Source organism: Borostomias antarcticus, assembly GCF_949987555.1.
Source record: "Borostomias antarcticus genome assembly, chromosome: 12".
Lineage (NCBI taxonomy): Eukaryota > Metazoa > Chordata > Actinopteri > Stomiiformes > Stomiidae > Borostomias > Borostomias antarcticus.
The window spans coordinates 26,378,061-26,398,056 of NC_140245.1; the positions used below are offsets into that span (position 1 = coordinate 26,378,061).

Consider the following 19,996-nt stretch of genomic DNA (forward strand, 5'->3'; position numbering starts at 1 on the left):
GCTAGCCTATTTACACAATTATAAAAATGTAGCCTTTAGAAGTCCTGTCTCCTGTCCTGTCTGTCTAGGTCTGTCTCCATGGTTTTAATGAAACAATATGGGCATATTGAACAGCTTCCAGTAGCTGATACGTGTACAGTACAAAATGTATAGCATACATGTACCTCCACATTGAGGGAGCAGAATGTGTGGCCCACCTCCCTAGTTGAAACATCAAAAATAGTAGCCTACTTATGTGCCCCATTTAAATATGAGGGTGCCACACCTACAAAGACCACATATTCTGATTCCTCCCACCCAGAAACAAACAGGTTCGTTGTTTATTGTTTGTTAACGGTATATATTTATTCGTGTATTCATTTTACACGTCTAGTAAATGTTCTATGACTTTTAATGTGACATGTCTTTGCGCTACCGGAAGTGAGTTGTGTGAGAGGCTTGATCTGGATAGTAGATACACAGCGGTGCGCGCACATCTCCATTATACAGGGATTTATTATCAAATAAATGTCGCTTTGAATTTACAAAAGAATAATTTGACGAATAAACTGATCTTGATAGCAGAATTTCAAGGGCTTGGCTTTGCTGAACGGGAGGATCGGTCCACTTAATCTAGCCATGTCTAGCGCGCTATTTTAGTCCATTCAACCCTCAATCCCACTAACGTCAAAGTAGGGAGGCTGTTAGTCGGTAGTTCATAGATAAGAAAGACTCTAAACTGCTCCATCGATCAAGGAAGATAACGTTACACCGGGTCCGTCATGCAGAAAACGGAGAAAAGCGGCGAGGCGACGGTGGATGTCCGGTTTACCGACCTGCCCAACGCGCTCATCGCATGCAGAGTCACCGAGGAGGTGTTCACCGACCCCGGGCTGAAGGTAAGCAGTATTATAGGACTGAATAGTGACCCCCAGTAAATCAGTCACTTGCAATGTTAAAGACATTTGAAATGAATGATTTTTTTCCCCATAAATAGCCTTTATCTCTGCACTTATGTACGTGAGAGAATAGTGAAATATTCAAAGGTGTTCAGGGAGACATAACCAGAACCAGCCAGAAGTACCAGTTCAGGGAGACATAACCAGAACCAGCCAGAAGTACCAGTTCAGGGAGACATAACCAGAACCAGCCAGAAGTACCAGCCACTAACCAGAACCAGCCAGAAGTACCAGTTCAGGGAGACATAACCAGAACCAGCCAGAAGTACCAGCCACTAACCAGAACCAGCCAGAAGTACCAGTTCAGGGAGACATAACCAGAACCAGACAGAAGTACCAGTTCAGGGAGACATAACCAGAACCAGCCAGAAGTACCAGCCACTAACCAGAACCAGCCAGAAGTACCAGTTCAGGGAGACATAACCAGAACCAGCCAGAAGTACCAGTTCAGGGAGACATAACCAGAACCAGCCAGAAGTACCAGTTCAGGGGGACATAACCAGAACCAGCCAGAAGTACCAGTTCAGGGAGACATAACCAGAACCAGCCAGAAGTACCAGTTCAGGGAGACATAACCAGAACCAGCCAGAAGTACCAGTTCAGGGGGACATAACCAGAACCAGCCAGGAGTACCAGTTCAGGGAGACATAACCAGAACCAGCCAGAAGTACCAGCCACTAACCAGAACCAGCCAGAAGTACCAGTTCAGGGAGACATAACCAGAACCAGCCAGAAGTACCAGTTCAGGGGGACATAACCAGAACCAGCCAGAAGTACCAGTTCAGGGAGACATAACCAGAACCAGCCAGAAGTACCAGTTCAGGGAGACATAACCAGAACCAGCCAGAAGTAGGCTACCAGCCACTACACCTGCAGCTGACTCAGTCCATCAGATCCTGCACCCATATGGAAACAGTTATAGTTACATTCCCAGGTTGCATATGGGGTCGGAACAGTTCCGCCCGCAACAGAGTTTCCAACAGACAGGAAAATGGGATTACTGGAAAAAACAAACAAATCTAGCTGAGCTTGTTTAGACTCTTGGCCAAAGGACAGTCAGACGCACATGAAATGGCTGCATTTCCTTTTGGCCCTAGTTACACGATACGCCTTTGATTACACCCTTTGCTTGTATCCTTGTGTTTCCTGTGCCTTAATTATTGAGGAGTGAAACTGGTACTTGAGATAACCTGTCACCCTTTCACATTGTGCTGGTTGTGAATCAGTGCTTACGGGAGTTACGGTTATAAACCGTAGGCTATTATACAAGTTCCGACCTCACAATCTGCTTGGTTAAGAGCCGTTGAATATGCCACGTTATTACTAGCCTTGCGTCACCAGTCTCTCCTCGTCATTACGCGGCTCTCTGAAATACTCGATTCTGATTGGACAATCGCGCAATAATTCACCGTCTTGGAGCAATAATCATCACTGCCAAGTAGCCTCGTGTCACCAGTCTCTCCTCGGGGACCTGGACGTCAGAGTCTTGTCGTCCCCCACCATTTTTCTGAGCAACTTGGCTCGAATGTTGTCCACGGAAGACTCTGCCCATACATCACACAGGTGAACTTCTCCAACTGCTGCAGAACCCCAGGCTTCACATCACAGTCGTCACCCAGTTCACTGAATGCCTTGTGAAACCTGGGGATCTTCTCCAGCTTCTTCAAGGGCCCCACCTTTCCCTTCCCTTTGAAGGCACTGGTGCAGTCCTGTCCTGAGAATACATAGAAGCCAAGAAGAGTGGCACAGTAATCTCCTCCCAGGGCTTCGGCAAGCTCGGAGATGTTTCCCTGAGGCCAGTCAAGTTCTTCCACACAAAACTCGCTCATCCATGTCTTCATGGACCGTGCTTTGTGCACTGGTGCGCAGTCATGTTGGAACAGGAAGGGGCCATCCCCAAACTGTTCCCACAAAGTTGGGAGCATGGAATTGTCCAGAATCACTTGGTATGCTGAAGCATTCAGAGTTCCTTTCACTGAAACTAAGGGACCAAGCCCAGCTCCTGAAAAACAACCCCACACCATAATCCCCCCTCCACCAAACTTCACACTTGGCAGAATGCTGTCAGACAAGTACCGTTCTCCTGGCAACCGCCAAACCCAGACTTGTCCATCAGATTACCAGATGGAGAAGCGTGATTCGTCACTCCAGAGAACACGTCTCCACTGCTCTAGAGTCCAGTGGCGGCGTGCTTTACACCACTGCATCCAACGCTTTGCATTGCACTTGGTGATGTATGGCTTGGATGCAGCTGCTCGGCCATGGAAACCCATTCCATGAAGCTCTCTACGCACTGTTCTTGAGCTAATCTGAAGGCCATATGAAGTTTGGAGGTCTGTAGTGATTGACTCTGCAGAAAGTTGGCGACCTCTGCACTATGCGCCTCAGCATCCACTGACCCCGCTCTGTCATTTTACGCGGCCTACGACTTCGTGGCTGAGTTGCTGTCGTTCCCAATCGCTTCCACTTTGTTATAATACCACTGACAGTTGACTGTGGAATATTTAGTAGCGAGGACATTTCACGACTGGACTTGTTGCACAGGTGGCATCCTATCACAGTACCACGCTGGAATTCACTGAGCTCCTGAGAGCGACCCATTCTTTCACAAATGTAGAAGCAGTCTGCATGCCTAGGGCCTTGATTTTATACACCTGTGGCCATGGAAGTGATTGGAACACCTGAATCCAATTATTTGGATGGGTGAGTGAATACTTCGTCAATATAGTGTATACATACACCAGTATATATAATATAAATATTTTTAAAGCTCTATATCAACATTGTTGAGTTCTAAGAATACATTACATTAGTACATGACCTTCGATACATGGGTTTAGACACCTTACGATTTCAGATGTCTGCAATTTTGGCTGGCGTGAAATTGAATGGGTTCTAGGTTGGTAAGTTGGACCACCGAGTTTCATGCAAATCGGTCTAGTTGATAAATGGAGGGGAATGGGCGGCCATGTTTGCATGTTTGGGCAGCCCGTGGACTGGCCATGTGAGTCGGATCTGCAGCAAAATGTAATGGTTTCTACATTGGCCCATGCTACACACCTCCACCAAGTTTTTGTCAAAATGGGTTTAGTAGTTTTTGCGTACTCATGGTCTAAAAAATGAATGGAGGTCAATGGGCGGCCATGTTTGGGCAACCCGTGGACCGGCTCTGTGAGTCGGATCGGCACCAAAATGTAATGAGTTTTACATGGGCCCATACTGCATACCTCTACCAAGTTTTGTCAAAATTGGCTCAGTAGTTTTTGCGTAACCCTGGTCTAATAAAAGAATGGAGGTCAATGGGCAGCTGCATGTTTGGGTGGCACTAAATTGCATAAAATGGCATGTGTGGCATTTTTTCAGCTTGTTAACATAGCTCATCATTTCCTACACATTTTTTCCAATCTAGAAACACTGATTAGAAGTATATCTCCGGGGGTGCACTGGGACCCCTTCTCCCTCCTCTACTATACTGCCAAGGGCAAATATGTCTATGGGCAACAGTTTGATGTTGTCTGAAAGTTGCTGAATATTCTAAACATAACGATTGGCTTTGAGAAAAAGGAATATTGCCCAGGCAAAATTACATATATTTTAATCAATATTTTGTCTCTGTTTATTAATGTCGTTGGTAAGTACCCGTGTAATAAGCGGTCTCGGCTTCGCCTTCGCCTCTTATGTTTTGATAATCACCGGCTGGCCGTACGTTACCCCTTACACACGGGCACAGTCTCTTTACCGTTCTATGTGAAATATTACTTCGTCAATTATTAGGCTACTGCCTGTAAAAACTTTAGTTCCATTGCGTAACCGTCTGTTGGTTACATTACGATTTCTCTTCAAGAGAAATGGAAACATTCAATGTCAATTTTGAGTTGTTCTATCCGTCCTGTAGCCGACCACTCTGGTTTATCATCACCACTTTTGCAACTCAGTTGCACAGCAAAGGGCTCCACCTCGTTCATGGCTAGCTAGGGTGGTCAGGAGTGTTAGTTTTGGTTGCTAAGGCTCATTGTTTGTCGTTTTGAAACTCCAGAGCAACGTGATAGTTTTATAAACGACCTTTCTTGGCGGAGTTCATTAAAATCGATATTAAGACACTGATATAGTAGGTATTTATCCCATAAATGTTTCCCGATGATGTAACCGTTGTAAAAGCAGTAACTCACTCGAGGTTTGTGGTATATGGCCAATATACCACGGGTTGAGCTGGTCGGCGGCAGGAGGCGCAGACCGCAGCACAATCCGTGGGATATCGGCCATAAACCACACCCTCTCATGAGTTATTGCTTCAGTGACCCCTTGTTGTGGGGCAAGGAAGCCGTTCTTTGCTGAACATTGTAAAGGATGGAACGTTGGTTTCTCATTCGCAGAATTCTAGAATAGACAGCCAGAGAGGACTATCCGATAGTCCAGGGAACAATGCCAGAGAGGACTATCCGATAGTCCAGGGACTGCCAATGTCAGAGAGGACTATCCGATAGTCCAGGGACTGCCAATGTCAGAGAGGACTATCCGATAGTCCAGGGACTGCCAATGTCAGAGAGGACTATCCGTTAGTCCAGGGACTGCCAATGTCAGAGAGGACTATCCGATAGTCCAGGGACTGCCAATGTCAGAGAGGACTATCCGATAGTCCAGGGACTGCCAATGTCAGAGAGGACTATCCGATAGTCCAGGGACTGCCAATGTCAGAGAGGACTATCCGTTAGTCCAGGGACTGCCAATGTCAGAGAGGACTATCCGATAGTCCAGGGACTACCAATGTCAGAGAGGACTATCCGATAGTCCAGGGACTGCCAATGTCAGAGAGGACTATCCGATAGTCCAGGGACTACCAATGTCAGAGAGGACTATCCGATAGTCCAGGGACTGCTAATGTCAGAGAGGACTATCCGATAGTCCAGGGACTACCAATGTCAGAGAGGACTATCCGATAGTCCAGGGACTGCTAATGTCAGAGAGGACTATCCGATAGTCCAGGTTCTGCCAATGCCAGAGAGGACTATCCGATAGTCCAGGGACTGCCAATGTCAGAGAGGACTATCCGATAGTCCAGGGACTACCAATGTCAGAGAGGACTATCCAATAGTCCAGGGACTGCCAATGTCAGAGAGGACTAACCGATAGTCCAGGGACTGCCAATGTCAGAGAGGACTATCCGATAGTCCAGGGACTGCCAATGTCAGAGAGGACTATCCGTTAGTCCAGGGACTGCCAATGTCAGAGACGTTCTTCACTTCACTCGAGTACTTTGCTGAACACACTCAGCCTATCACATTGATCCTCTTTACAGTAATATAGATAATGCTTTTTTTTATATACCGGAGTGTATGGCCTTGTGGGCTGTCGGTCCGTTTGAAAGTGATTGGAATTGTTTGCGATGAGAGATGACATTGGCTAAGCCTAGCCTTATCCATGGAAACTGTGTTTGTACGTTCATGCACGTGTGTGTGTATAGGGGATCTTCCTGTACAACACCGGACAGATGGTTCCATTAAATACTTATATAAGCGAGTCTATAGGCTAGTAGTGTAGAGTAGAGACACGCTCACACACTTGTTTCAGGTTTGAGATAATGTAGAGTTGCCTCTTTCCCAGGTGAACCTGTTCCAGATCTGACTAATGCATTTCTCTATCTGTGCAGTGTGTACACAACATTCTTCCACACCATGTGGGCTAGCCATGCGTTCACACACACCAACACACGCTTTTTCCACCGGCCAGACACCAGGAGGACTCAGAACCAGGAAGGAGAGCCAGGAAGAGCTACCGTTGATTTCTAGGAAGAGGGAAACATGGTAATAATGGCAACGTGGGCAAACATGATTTCGCAGACATTAAACAGCTCTTCAGTCATTAGTCTAGATCTTATTTTATTATTTTGGACCAGAGGTCCCACTAGAGACTGTCCCAGTTAAATGAGGCTATCACCTGAGAGGCGGGCATAGATGCGTGTGAAAAAGACAGAGGAAGAGAGAGGTGCTCCTGGGTGCATTCACGTCAGTTGGATTGAATAGACACTCGGGCCTCGATCACACTCATTCGTATTCGCTGAAAAAAAGCATCCATTTTCCTCCGTGTGCAGCTAGCAAAATGACCCTGGCGAAAAACGACCCTGGAATCCAGAGTACGCCCCCGAGCTGCGTCGCCTTCAAATCTCCCCAAAGCGCCCGTGTAATCTGGGATCATCATCGCGCTTCGAATAGATATCTACGCAAAATACACATTAGTCTAAATCCAGGCCTTAAACTGTCTGATGTAGGCGTAGCGGGGGCGTACTACAGCCCTTTGTGGCGTCTCTGTTCACCCATATTCTCTGATTGACAAGACGAGGGGTGGATCACCAACCTGTTGCTTTCACCTATCCTATCCTGTCAGATCTGCCACTCGGTTGTTTTTTGTTTTTTTATAGAGGAAGGTGACATGTGAAGGAAGAAACGGGGGCCATTGAGAGGCTGACTGGTGCTTTGTTGGGGAAATGGATGAATGGATGAGTGTCATGGATGGATGAGTGTCATGGATGGAATGTGTCTTGTATATCTAGTAGTATGCACCATAGGCTAATGTGAATGTTTTCCATCCTTGTAATCCTCATCTCTGTGGAAACTGTGAGATAGAGGCACACACTCACACACACACACTACACACACACTACACACACACACACACACACACAGAGACACCTGTCATTATCTAGCCTTCCCTCAGAACCATTACTGTGCCGCAGACCTTTTGCGTTGATGTTTACAGTTTTGACCTTTGGTGGATTGTTCCAGACTAGCATTGTCTGAGGTGCTTTTTCCATCCATTAAAACACACACACACACACACACACACACGGACACACACACGGACAGCATTCAGGCTTAAGTAACGTGACTCATCCTATAGTCAGCGGGTCTTGGAGGGCAGAGAGAGAGGGGGGTAGGCGTGACCGTTAAGGTGACCGTTAAGTTCCTCAGAGTTGTTCCTGTCCTGCCGGCGTCTCACCGCTCTGTCAGCTGGGAGATCAGGTGACGGAACATTCCGCGGAGTGTGTGCGCGTGTGGGAGCTTACGTGTTTGTGTGTGTCTGTGTTTTTTTTCTGTGTTGACTTTGCTGATAGGGTGGATTAGTGTTTGTGCTAAGTGGTTGCCTATCTACATTAACGCATTATCGCGGCAACCCTTGAGCATTGACTCGAGTCCAGCTTGGCGGCAATAACACCACTATTCCTGGTCCAGGGTCTCTCTAGGATGCGTTGGGCCTTGCCAAGCCTGCTTGGCTTTCCAAGGTTTTCCTGACTGCGGGTGCCAGACATAAGCAGGGTTATTTACAGTTGTGGAAACTGGAATCTCTGACCTGCCTTTACTCTCTGACTCAGAGATATGACAAGAGCTGAAGAGAAAGAGGCTTGATTCAGCATGGCTCAGGCCAAGAGAGAGAGGGAGAGAAAGGGGGAGAGAGAGGGTAAAAGAATAGAGAGAGAGAGAGAGAAAGAGAGAGAGGGAGAGACGACTCAATGAGGGAATGGAAAAATGTGAATATGAAACCAAAACAGAGGGATGGAAAAAACACAGGGCTGAGAGTGCACACACACACACACACACACTCACACACACACACACTCACTCAGGCAAGTGTTATGCAAAGTAGTTGTGAAGATACACTGCCTCACACACACACACTGAGAAAGGTCTGGAGATGTTTAACACACACACACACACACACACACACACAGGAGGGCAGGATAGAGGTCTGGAGATGTTTAACACACACACACACACACACACACACACACACACACACACACAGGAGGGCAGGATAGAGGTCTGGAGATGTTTAACACACACACACACACACACACACACACACAGGAGGGCAGGATAGAGGTCTGGAGATGTTTAACGACAACAAACACAAGCGCTCACACTTCGCTACACATTAAACCACGGCTGCTCAGCAGGGAGGCACAAAATTACACAACACTGTTTCCACGCCACATTTTCCATACCCCACCCATAACACCCTGTACAGTAGACCGCTAGCCTCCATCACGCATAGATCATAACAACACACCTTCATAATTATGTGTCGGGCAAGAGCATTCGTCTGCCTGTGTCTCAGACACATGCCCATTTGAGTACAGCACAGGCAGCAGGCTTCCTTGCTTGGTTCTTGGTTGTTTTTCGTCTGCAGATGTAACAAGGATGTGGCTTGGCATCGACACAATGGCGCTGTCATCGACGCAAGACGAGAACGTCTGCTTGTGGGACGTCTTATTAACGTCGTCTTCAGTCTGATGTAGGCCTGACCCAGAGTGCCGTGACGCGATCAAAGCTAATACCAAGAGGAACGTCAGCGTTTTCAAAGATTGTGTTCCTGAAATCTACAGCCCAACGCCGTCATCCTCTCACTCTGCCAGCAGAGGAACACGCCAGTATGAGGCCAGACCAACGTCATAGACACAACACACACACACACACACACACACAAAGACACACTCTTTCATGCCTATTAAAGCAAAGACATTACGGAACACCGAGGTGGATCAGAGATCAGCTAACGCCAGCACCCTCACAGACAGGTGCATTGTGGTTGGAATCGGACGAACAGTGAGGGTCTGTGCAGCGCAGTCTGGTACACACACACACACACACACACACACACACACACACACACACACACACACACACATACTTTTCCCCCCACACCTCTGTGCTATTAATACCACCCACTCATAAAAGCTTGTTATCAAGCCCCCAGTCGCATACTTTCCATAAGCACCACTCCTTCATCCCTTCATCTTTCATTCTTTAACCCTCAACTCCCCCCCTCTCTCCACCTCTCTTTCTCCCTCTCTCTCTCTCCCTCTCTCCTCTGTCTCTCTCTCTCTCCCCCCATGCTGAAGCTACCTACAGCATGGGAATCATTTTAATATGACATTTTTTAGATGACATTTATATATCAGCATTACCATTATGAACTCATTTTAAGTTGCATTGCCACAGTAAGCACTAGACGCCTGTTGTGTTGAGTTTCACTCACGCGCTCTTGAAAGGTGGATTGTTACAGATCTCTTTTTGCCAATGTGGCAAAGGCTGAAAGGCCCTTCCTTTGTGTTTGTTTGTTTGTGTGTGTGTGTGTGTGTGCGTGTGTGTGTGTGTGTGTGTGTGTGTGTGCGCGCGTGACTTTGTGTGTTTGAGTTAATGACCTAGATAGGCTTATTCTCACATATTTTCCATTCAAAACTAGACAAGAGATTAGTCATATTCTGTTCACATGAGAGAGAGGGAGAGAGAGGGAGGGAGAGAGAGAGGGAGGGAGAGAGAGAGGGAGAGAGAGAGGGAGGGAGAGAGAGAGAGAGAGAGAGGGGGGGGGTGAGGGAGGAGATTAGCAAGTCCGTCCGCGAAGAGGTGATGTCATTATTTTCCAGCCTCTACTTTGCTCTCTACCTCTCTCGTCCCTCCCTCGCCTTCTCTCTATCCTCTCTCTGATTGGTCACCGGCGAGGAGAGGGAGGGGCTGACTCTGCGACAGCGGAAGGGAATAGAGGAGGAGGGGTCAGGAAGACCCGCCCCCCCCCCCCCCCCGCTTGGAGTGAATGAACGCAGCGGACAGGAGCAGGAGAGGGGGGAGGGAGCAGGAGAGGGGGGAGGGAGCAGGAGAGGGGGGAGGGAGCTAGGGAGCAGGAGAGGGGGGAGGGAGCAGGAGAGGGGGGAGGGAGCAGGAGAGGGGGAGGGAGCAGGAGAGGGGGGAGGGAGCGAGGGAGGAGCGGCCTCGTGCGTCAGTAGCTCTGGCGCTGATATAAGCAGCCGGAGGAGAGAGAGGAGGCACGCAGGCAAATCTCCCCCGAGACTCTGTTACCACACAGACCAGATCAGACGAGGGCAGAGCTACAGATCGTTCCGAGACGATTGAGTGACGTGGATACCGGTGTTTGGAACCAGACGAGGTGTTGGCTGCGCGTGTGCGTGCGTGTGTCACAGTCTGCACCGCTAAAGGGTGGGGACCTGAACGCTAACGTCACTTGGATCTGGGTTAGCTGGCTAGACGCAGGCTGCTTGCGTTCTGCTGACCACTGCAAAGAGAGAGACGGAGAGGTGGAACTGAGCACGGGGGAAAAAAATAAGTTAGGAAATTTGTGAGGAAGTAAGAGCAACGACAAAATAGGTGGCGCGGAGAGCAGCTAGGGGTGCGTTCTGTTTTCCGGTGAGAAGGCGGCTTGTCTCGACCCTCACGCTGGGGAAAGCCACGCCGCCCCCCCGCGCCTGCCGACCCCGCCCCGCCACGCCGACCCCGCGCATCGTCCGGTGGAGAGGCCGGTACCTCGCCACCCTTCCCATCATGCACATCAAGACCACCAAGTGTAACCGCTTCTGCCTGGTCGCCTCGGTGACCGACCAGGAGGTGTTTGACCGCCCGGAGGCTCAGGTAAGGCTCCCCCGTCTCTTGTCTGGTGTGCGTTACGGCAGGTAACAGCCGGGTCTGGTGTGCGTAACGGCAGGTAACAGCCGGGTGCGCTCTTCTTTCTGCGGCGGTGGTTCCGGTCTGATCCGGTGCCTCTCTCTCTCAGGGCTGCTGGTAGAGTCAGACTCGCTCGTCTTAAGGAAACGAGATCTGATCCATCTTAACGAGATGGACCCCCCCCCCCAACTGTGCGTTGCTTCTCACTTGTCTGTATCCAGACCAGGATATTCCTTGTTAGATCTTTCCCAAGATGCTGTATTTGGTTTCAGGCTATAGTGTACATAGCCACTCCCCTTCTGCAATCTCCCCATAGAAATCGTTACATGGATGAAAATTGGATGGAAGTGCAGTTGTAATTTAAGCAGGCCTACGCTCCTAATCCGAGAGGTGGGCTTTGGGTATGGGCCGCCTTTCCAATCCCATCACACACACACACACACACACACACACACACACACACACACACAGACGTGACGACGCAGTAACCAAGGCTGAGCACACGCTCCTCGTGAGACTGAGAGGGTTGCCATGGCTACCCGCCGGTCTCTGTTCTTTTTTCAGCGAAGCGAAAGCGTTAGAGGCGGAGCAACCGTTGCCCTTGACAGAGAAGTGAGGCCCGCCTCACAGACAGCTGCCGAGGGTGTTAGTGTTATTGGAAGAGAGGGAACCAGGAAAAGATGGGCGGGTCCTCCTGATAGGGTAGGTGTTCAGGGCCGCCTGCGTCACTGGCTGAGCAGGCGTTGGGTCTCGAGCGTCGCAGGGCTCTGTGTGTGTACTGGGTGGGTTCTGGTTAGGCTCTGTGCGTGTACTGGACGGGTTCTGGTTAGGCTCTGTGTGTGTACTGGACGGGTTCTGGTTAGGCTCTGTGTGTGTACTGGGTGGGTTCTGGTTAGGCTCTGTGTGTGTACTGGGTGGGTTCTGGTTAGGCTCTGTGTGTGTACTGGGTGGGTTCTGGTTAGGCTCTGTGCGTGTACTGGACGGGTTCTGGTTAGGCTCTGTGTGTGTACTGGGAGGGTTCTGGTTAGGCTCTGTGTGTGTACTGGGCGGGTTCTGGTTAGGCTCTGTGTGTGTACTGGACGGGTTCTGGTTAGGCCTGTGAGTGTGATCTGTGGAGGAGACGGTGCCGCTTGGAAACGTGATTCTAATATCTACTCCGACAGTGAAGTGTTACGTTATGGCGTCTAAAGCTGTGTGGTATCAAAGTCCAACACCCACTCATCCTTAATATCTGCCCCCCTCTCTCCCCCAAAACCTTCTCTCCCCTCCCCCTCTCTCTCTCTCTTCCCCACACCTTCTATCTCTCTCTACCCCCCTCCCTCTCTTCCCCTCACCTTCTATCTCTCTCTACCCCCCTCCCTCTCCCTCTCTCTCTTCCCCACACCTATCTCTCTCTACCCCCCTCCCTCTCTCTCTCCCCCACACCTATCTCTCTCTACCCCCCTCCCTCTCTCTTCCCCACACCTATCTCCCTCTACCTCCCTCCCTCTCTCTCTTCCCCACACCTATCTCTCTCTACCCCCCTCCCTCTCTCTCTCCCCCACACCTATCTCCCTCTACCTCCCTCCCTCTCTCTCTTCCCCACACCTTCTATCTCTCTCTACCCCCCTCCCTCTCTCTTCCCCACATCTATCTCTCTCTACCTCCCTCTCTCTCTCTCTCTCTCTTCCCCACACCTATCTCTCTCTACCCCCCTCCCTCTCCCTCTCTCTTCCCCACACCTTCTATCTCTCTCTACCCCCCTCCCTCCCTCTCTCTTCCCCACACCTTCTATCTCTCTCTACCCCCCTCCCTCCCTCTCTCTTCCCCACACCTTCTATCTCTCTCTACCCCCCTCTCCCTCTCTCTTCCCCACACCTTCTATCTCTCTCTACCCCCCTCCCTCTCTCTCTCTCTCTTCCCCACACCTATCTCTCTCTACCCCCCTCCCTCTCTCTCTCTCTTCCCCACACCTTCTATCTCTCTCTACCCCCCTCCCTCTCTCTCTTCCCCACACCTATCTCTCTCTACCCCCCTCCCTCTCTTCCCCACACCTTCTATCTCTCTCTACCCCCCTCCCTCTCTCCTCTTCCCCACACCTTCTATCTCTCTCTACCCCCCTCCCTCTCTCTACCCCCCTCCCTCTCTCTCTCTCTCTCTACCCCCCTCCCTCTCTCTCTTCCCCACACCTTCTATCTCTCTCCACCCCCCTCCCTCTCTCTCTCCAGGCCAGTTTTGAGTCTTTGTTCCGGTCCTTCGATCCTGACGTGTCCTTCCAGTTCTTCAAGAGTTTCCGCCGCGTCAGGATCAACTTCAGCGACGCGCTCGCCGCCGCCGAGGCCAGACTCCGCCTCCACAAGAGCGACTTCAGCGGCAAAGAAATGCGTCTCTACTTTGCCCAGGTACGGACCGAGACACGGACGGGTACTTCCTAGTTTGGAGCTCACCGATTGATTCTTCAGAAAAGTGACAAAACCAGGTCACTTTTAAACCCGATCTTTTCATCTTCAGAAGCTGATGGATTGACCACATTGTGGGTGTGACCACAGCAATGGCAATATTTATTGAATTAGCCCTCTCTTTATATATTTAACTCACTAGACCAGGAGTAGTTTTGTTGCTCTGGATACAAGCGGAGGATATAAGCTAACTCCATTACATTACATTACAGTTATTTAGCAGACGCTTTTATCCAAAGCGACTCACAATAATTGCATTTAACATAGGAAAAGTGTGCCAATGTACCACTACTTTGCCAGAACTCACAAGTGCATCTCCTTTCTAAAACAAGCGACTTAGAGCATAATCTAGTACTGAAGGCAAAGTGCAAGAATAGCAAACTAAAAATACAATAGGTGCTTAAGAGGGAGGATCGTGGTAGTACTTCTTGAAGAGATGAGTTTTGAGCCTGTGGCGAAAGATGGGCAGTGACTCTGCTGTCCTGACGTCAGTGGGCAGTTCATTCCACCACTGCGGGGCCAGGACAGAGAAGAGCCCTGACCAGGTCAATCGACCGCAGGGGCGTCGGAGTGACGGGGCAACCAGTCACCCCGAGGTAGCAGATTAAAGCCTGAATGAACAACTCAGCATTTAACATAAAATAATTGTAAGTAATTGAAAGCATTTAGCGTTTAAAGCAATCATAAATTATATATTCCACACTATCAGATAATATTAGCGATTTCTAGGCTGTTTGAAATGTGATTCTCTTCCAAGAACAAGGTCATTTCCTGGTAGTTACTTCAAATGTAATTGTTAAATACAGAAAAAACTGATGCAAAAATATATTATTTTCCAACCATAACAGAGTGTTCAAGCCTAGGGACACGTTTTGTCCCTTTGTACGGAATATCAATCCTGTTCTGTTGACAGGAACGTTTTATCACTTAACAGATTCTACTATCTTAAACTATGCACTGCTAGATGTACAGTAGGAGTTGTAATAATCTGTGGTTGTTATTCACATCTCTGTTTTCCTCCTGCTCTCCGGCAGTCCGTCCATATAGGCAGTCCCCGCCTGGAGCCCCCCAAGCCAGACAAACAGTTCCTGATCTCCCCCCCGGCGTCCCCCCCCGTGGGCTGGCAGCAGGCCCAGGACGCCACGCCCGTTATCAACTATGACCTGCTGTGTGCCATCTCCAAACTAGGACCAGGTAGGATGGGACTGTGGGACCGTGCCCCCCCCCCCCCCACACACACACACCTTTCCCATACAATCCAACACAAACACCGCTATTCAGGATGTTATGGGTTTGACCTTTGACCCAGTAGCCCCTCCCCCCACTGTGTTGCAGGTGAGAAGTACGAGCTGCACACAGGCACCCCCACCACCCCCAGCGTCGTGGTCCACGTGTGCGGGAGCGAGCAGGACAGCTCGGGGGGCGAGGACGACCCCGAGGGCGGCTCCCGCCCCCCTCGCCCCAAAATCATCCAGACGCGCCGCCCGGACTACACCCCCGACGTCATGCAGTGAGCGGCGGAGCAGAGAGGGGGCGCTCTTAACATCCATCGGCCTCCCAGGAGACCACAGGCCTGGCTGGGGGTGTGTTTGGGACATGTAATACATCCTCCCCGCCTCTTGACGGACGGGTGTCCCAAAGCCCTGCTTTTCATGGAGAGAGAGGGAAAAAGAAGAGAGAGAGAGAGATAGGAAGAGCATAACATCTCTTATCGTGTCACTTGTGTTTGCATTTTTTCTCTTCCATCCTCTATTTGACGGGAATTTAGTGACTTGATAGAGAGAGGGGGACAAAGAGGAAGATGAAGTGATTTAGAGATTTTGTTGTTGCCGTTTTTTGAAATGTCCTCGTTTTGCTTCGGTGCTACTCGGTTCATCAAGCATGGAGTCCATAGCCACAAGACGGACAGGGGGATCACCCGCATAGGACTCATCCATGACTCATCCCAACCCCTAGTTAAGGACTCATCCTAACCCCTAGTTAAGGACTCAGGGGGGATCTCCCGCATAGGACTCATCCTAACCCCTAGATAAGGACTCATCCTAACCCCTAGTTAAGGACTCAGGGGGGATCACCCGCATAGGACTCATCCCAACCCCTAGACAGGGGGGATCACCCGCATAGGACTCATCCTAACCCCTAGTTAAGGACTCATCCACGCCCCCCCGTCTAGAACCATTTCATACATACTGTGTATTTATACAAACACTGTTCCTGTTCCGTGTTGTCTGGTATCCCGTGGTGTGCTGTCTCTAGTCCCGACGTCCTACTGTTTTCACAGTTAACGGTTACTCTGCAGTGTTCTTTTTTGACAAAACGTGGTTCCATCAGAAGGCCTTCGACGTCGTCAGTTGGAAATGTTCCGTTCAACACGGGACAACAAAACCAGCCTTCTCCCTGAGTCAGCGAGCTAGCTACAGAGCTAGCTACAGAGCTAGCTACAGAGTTAGCCACAGAGTTAGCTACAGAGCTAGCTACAGAGTTAGCTACAGAGCTAGCTACAGAGTTAGCTACAGAGCTAGCTACAGAGCTAGCTACAGAGTTAGCTACAGAGTTAGCTACAGAGCTAGCTAGCGAGCACGCTCTCCAAGGCCATTCAGTCCCCCACTGTAACCGCGCATCTCAACTGACAATTGTAGAGCATGATGCACTTTACCATCACCTGCTTGACACTGACGGGGCAGAGCTGCACAGGGGTAAAGGGTCACTCACAGGGGTAAAGGGTCACTCACAGGGGTAAAGGGTCACTCACAGGGGTCAAGGGTTACTCACAGGGGTAAAGGGTTACTCACAGGGGTAAAGGGTTACTCACAGGGGTAAAGGGTTACTCACAGGGGTAAAGGGTCACTCACAGGGGTAAAGGGTCACTCACAGGGGTAAAGGGTCACTCACAGGGGTAAAGGGTTACTCACAGGGGTAAAGGGTTACTCACAGGGGTAAAGGGTCACTCACAGGGGTAAAGGGTTACTCATCGAGCTCACTGTATATTTCTGCCGCACTTGTTTTGGCTTTTTAAACTGGTGACCATTTCTGGGGAGTTGACTGACATCCATCAGGGCTCTGGACTTGTACAGGGTTTTCTGGGAGCTGTAGTGCACTGCTGCCAGCGAGGGCATGGGCGTGTGGTCATTGTTTTCTCCTTGCAGGGTCATTTAGATGCACTGTGAATGCATGCTTCATCACATCACTTTGGAGAGAGGTCACCCCCTAGCTTAGTCTAGTGGATAGCGGTTGCATTAGCTGGTTTAGCTACTTTTGTACTCGGAAACTACTGTTATTTGAAAATTCATATTACCTTGAAATAATCGTATGATTTATATCATTAAATAAATACTTAACATCTGCAAAGCTGTGTGTGGATGTGTGTCGATTCTTGTAATTTGATGTTTAATTTTTAATAACACCCACACACTTAAGCTCCCTCACATGTACACAAACACCATTACAACTTTCTGTCCTCCTGAACCACGACCCACTTGAGTCACTAAAAAGGTTTGTGAATGATTCAGCAATTACATAATTACACACAGAAAAAATCCTTCCACTGCTCATGTTAGCGTCATGCTGTTTAAAATACCACCGGTTAATCACGGGGGAATGCAATGAAACAACAGTGTTGAAGTGGAGCGGAGAGTGACCCCAGAGCTGGAGACTGCCCAGAGCTGGAGACGGCCCAGGGCCCTGGGGCCAGCCACTGCTGCTGGGGGCCCCTTCCTCAGTAACCCTCCCCGACAAGAAAGGAAAACGCTGCTGGATGATAAAACTCGCCATCAGGAATGTGGGTGAATGTTGTATTTGTTCATGGCCTTCCTGGTGAGCCTCTGCTTACCTGGGCGCTCTCTAAGCTCGTGCCTGTGTCCAGGGGCACCGAGGGTGGCACCTGTTCTGGCATCATGCATGGGAAGACAACCCCGGCAGCCGACTGGAGCAGCTTCTTTTTTTGGGATCCAGCCCAGTGCTGTCACTATATGACAGCTTGGGTCTTATCAAACACACTTTACTCTGCTCCCAATTCTTTTACAGCTCTGTTTCTATGGGATGCACCAGTGAGGACTATAGGGCTGAGTCGACATTAGTTATATTGTTTGGTGCAAGTTGTGATATTGTTAGGTGCATTACTTGATGTGTTAAGTGCTAGAACATACTGTCAAAAGCTAAACAAAGTGTTTATTTCAGCTTGTGTATTTCAGACTTGTGTACAGTGCAACATTAAGCCATTTCTGCTCAAGCCTCGAACTGACATCCACCTAGACAAGATTCAAGATGACTTTATTTGTCACATGTAATGTACGGTGTACAGTGAAATGTTGGCTTCAAGATTATGCTGATAAAGATAAAATCTCTAATACACAATTTCAAAATTACAAATTTACAAGTTACAAATTTAAATTCCGAAAATTACAAGTTTACAAATTAACACCAAGTACCCTTTCTATACAGTGTAGTGCCCACTGAAAGACGCAAGAGGTTGTCTTCCGACTCTGGATCATGGAGGTTTTATATTAATCTCTTTCTTAGCATACTGACAAGATAGTCAATCCTTCCCTCCAGCTACCGGTGATGGGCATTCTGTTGACATCAACACCATGGGAGGACAGAAAACAACAACAATACTGGATCTGTTGTGTCCAAACAGTAAATGACCAAAGCAAGTAACTGTGGAGAAGATATCAGTTATTAATCAGACACCGTACTCCAAACAGTAGGAAGTAGATGATACTAAACCAACATAGAAAAACATCTTTATTTACAAAGAGAGACATCTTAAGTTAAGAGGTTGTATAAAAACGAAGCCGAAACAGCAGCCAATCGGTGGTGATGTTCTGTAACGCTGGGGAATCCACTCCACAGGCACTGTCCAATAAGAAGTGACGATACACAGAACTTCCTCCCAGACCGGCCAATCAGAGTTCTGCTCCATTCCTGGTGCGCATGCCTCTTCCCATGCCTCTCAGTGTGGTTCTTGCAGGGATAAGACAGAATGGTTCAGTAAGTCTGACTGGCCTGTCAAGCAACAAGCACATTACAAAGTAATGACATTTTTCCTGTTTACTAACTTTTAGGGACATTTTTTTCAATTCACAAAACATTGTTGTAAGATATTGGCCTATATATTAGTAATGTAGGGCAACCAGACTTCATTTTGGGGGCTTTTTTTTGCCTCTGCCATTGTGATTTTGGGGACAACCCTCTATATTTTGAGGACCTGTTCGCCCCTGTGCGTTTCTGACACTGGTCTTGTCCCAAATCAAGCTCTGAATTAACTCCCCTACACACTTGTGCCGATCTGATTGGTTCACACAGGTAAAGATAATATGGTAGCAAATAGTCCTCAACCACAGAGAAAAGAAGCTGTAGTCATATCAGAGCACCTGTCAAGAGAGAGAGAGAGAGAGAGAGAGAGAGGAGGGGAGGGAATGAGATACAGAGAGACAGGGAGAGAGAGAAAGAGAGAGACAGGAAGATGGTGTAGAGGAGGGTACACAGAGTTCAGGCTTTCTATACTAGAGTTGCTCTGATACCTCTTCTCCTCTCTCTCTCTCTCTCTCTCTCATTCGTTCGTTGAATGGTCCGAGGAGAACCAGCTCCAACTCAACACCATCGACCCTGGAACTGGTGGTGGACTTCAGAAGGAACAAGAGGCCTCCAACCCCCATCACCATCCAGAGGGAGGAGGTGGAGATGATGGACTCATACAAGTTCCTGGGAGTGCACCTGAACAACAAACTGGACTGGACTGACAACACTGAGGCCCTTTACAGAAGAGGACAGAGCAGACTGTTCTTCCTCAGGAGGCTCAGGTCCTTCAATGGGTATCAGGCTGCTGAGGATGTTCTACCAGTCCACTGTGACCAGAACACTGTTCTTTACTGATGTTCTACCAGTCCACTGTAACCAGAACACTGTTCCTTACTGATGTTCTACTAGTCCACTGTAACCAGAACACTGTTCTTTACTGATGTTCTACTAGTCCACTGTAACCAGAACACTGTTCTTTACTGATGTTCTACCAGTCCACTGTAACCAGAACACTGTTCCTTACTGATGTTCTACTAGTCCACTGTAACCAGAACACTGTTCTTTACTGATGTTCTACTAGTCCACTGTAACCAGAACACTGTTCTTTACTGATGTTCTACCAGTCCACTGTAACCAGAACACTGTTCTTTAC

At 48.9% G+C, this 19,996-nt stretch overlaps 1 protein-coding gene across 2 annotated transcripts; it reads left to right on the forward strand.

Moving 5' to 3' along the window:
- The first annotated feature begins 620 nt into the window (after positions 1-620).
- On the forward strand, positions 621-16,572 carry LOC311315957 (calcipressin-1-like). Of its 2 annotated transcripts, none has more exons than XM_084446685.1 (4): positions 621-878; positions 13,594-13,767; positions 14,859-15,018; positions 15,160-16,572. In XM_084446685.1, the coding sequence occupies exons 1-4, from the start codon at positions 762-764 to the stop codon at positions 15,336-15,338; spliced, it is 630 nt and encodes a 209-aa protein (XP_084302811.1). In that variant the 5' UTR covers positions 621-761; the 3' UTR covers positions 15,339-16,572. The 2 variants fall into 2 exon arrangements, with proteins under 2 accessions (XP_084302811.1, XP_084302812.1); XM_084446686.1 differs by lacking the exon at positions 621-878 and adding an exon at positions 10,752-11,353.
- Positions 16,573-19,996: the final 3,424 nt, after the last annotated feature.

Bases quoted from the DNA above. Each gene is read 5' to 3' on its own strand.
- LOC311315957 (XM_084446685.1), top strand. From the start codon at position 762: ATGCAGAAAACGGAGAAAAGCGGCGAGGCGACGGTGGATGTCCGGTTT. The intron at 879-13,593 runs GTAAGCAGTATT...CTCTCTCTCCAG, and splicing joins TCACCGACCCCGGGCTGAAG to GCCAGTTTTGAGTCTTTGTT. The intron at 15,019-15,159 runs GTAGGATGGGAC...ACTGTGTTGCAG, and splicing joins CATCTCCAAACTAGGACCAG to GTGAGAAGTACGAGCTGCAC.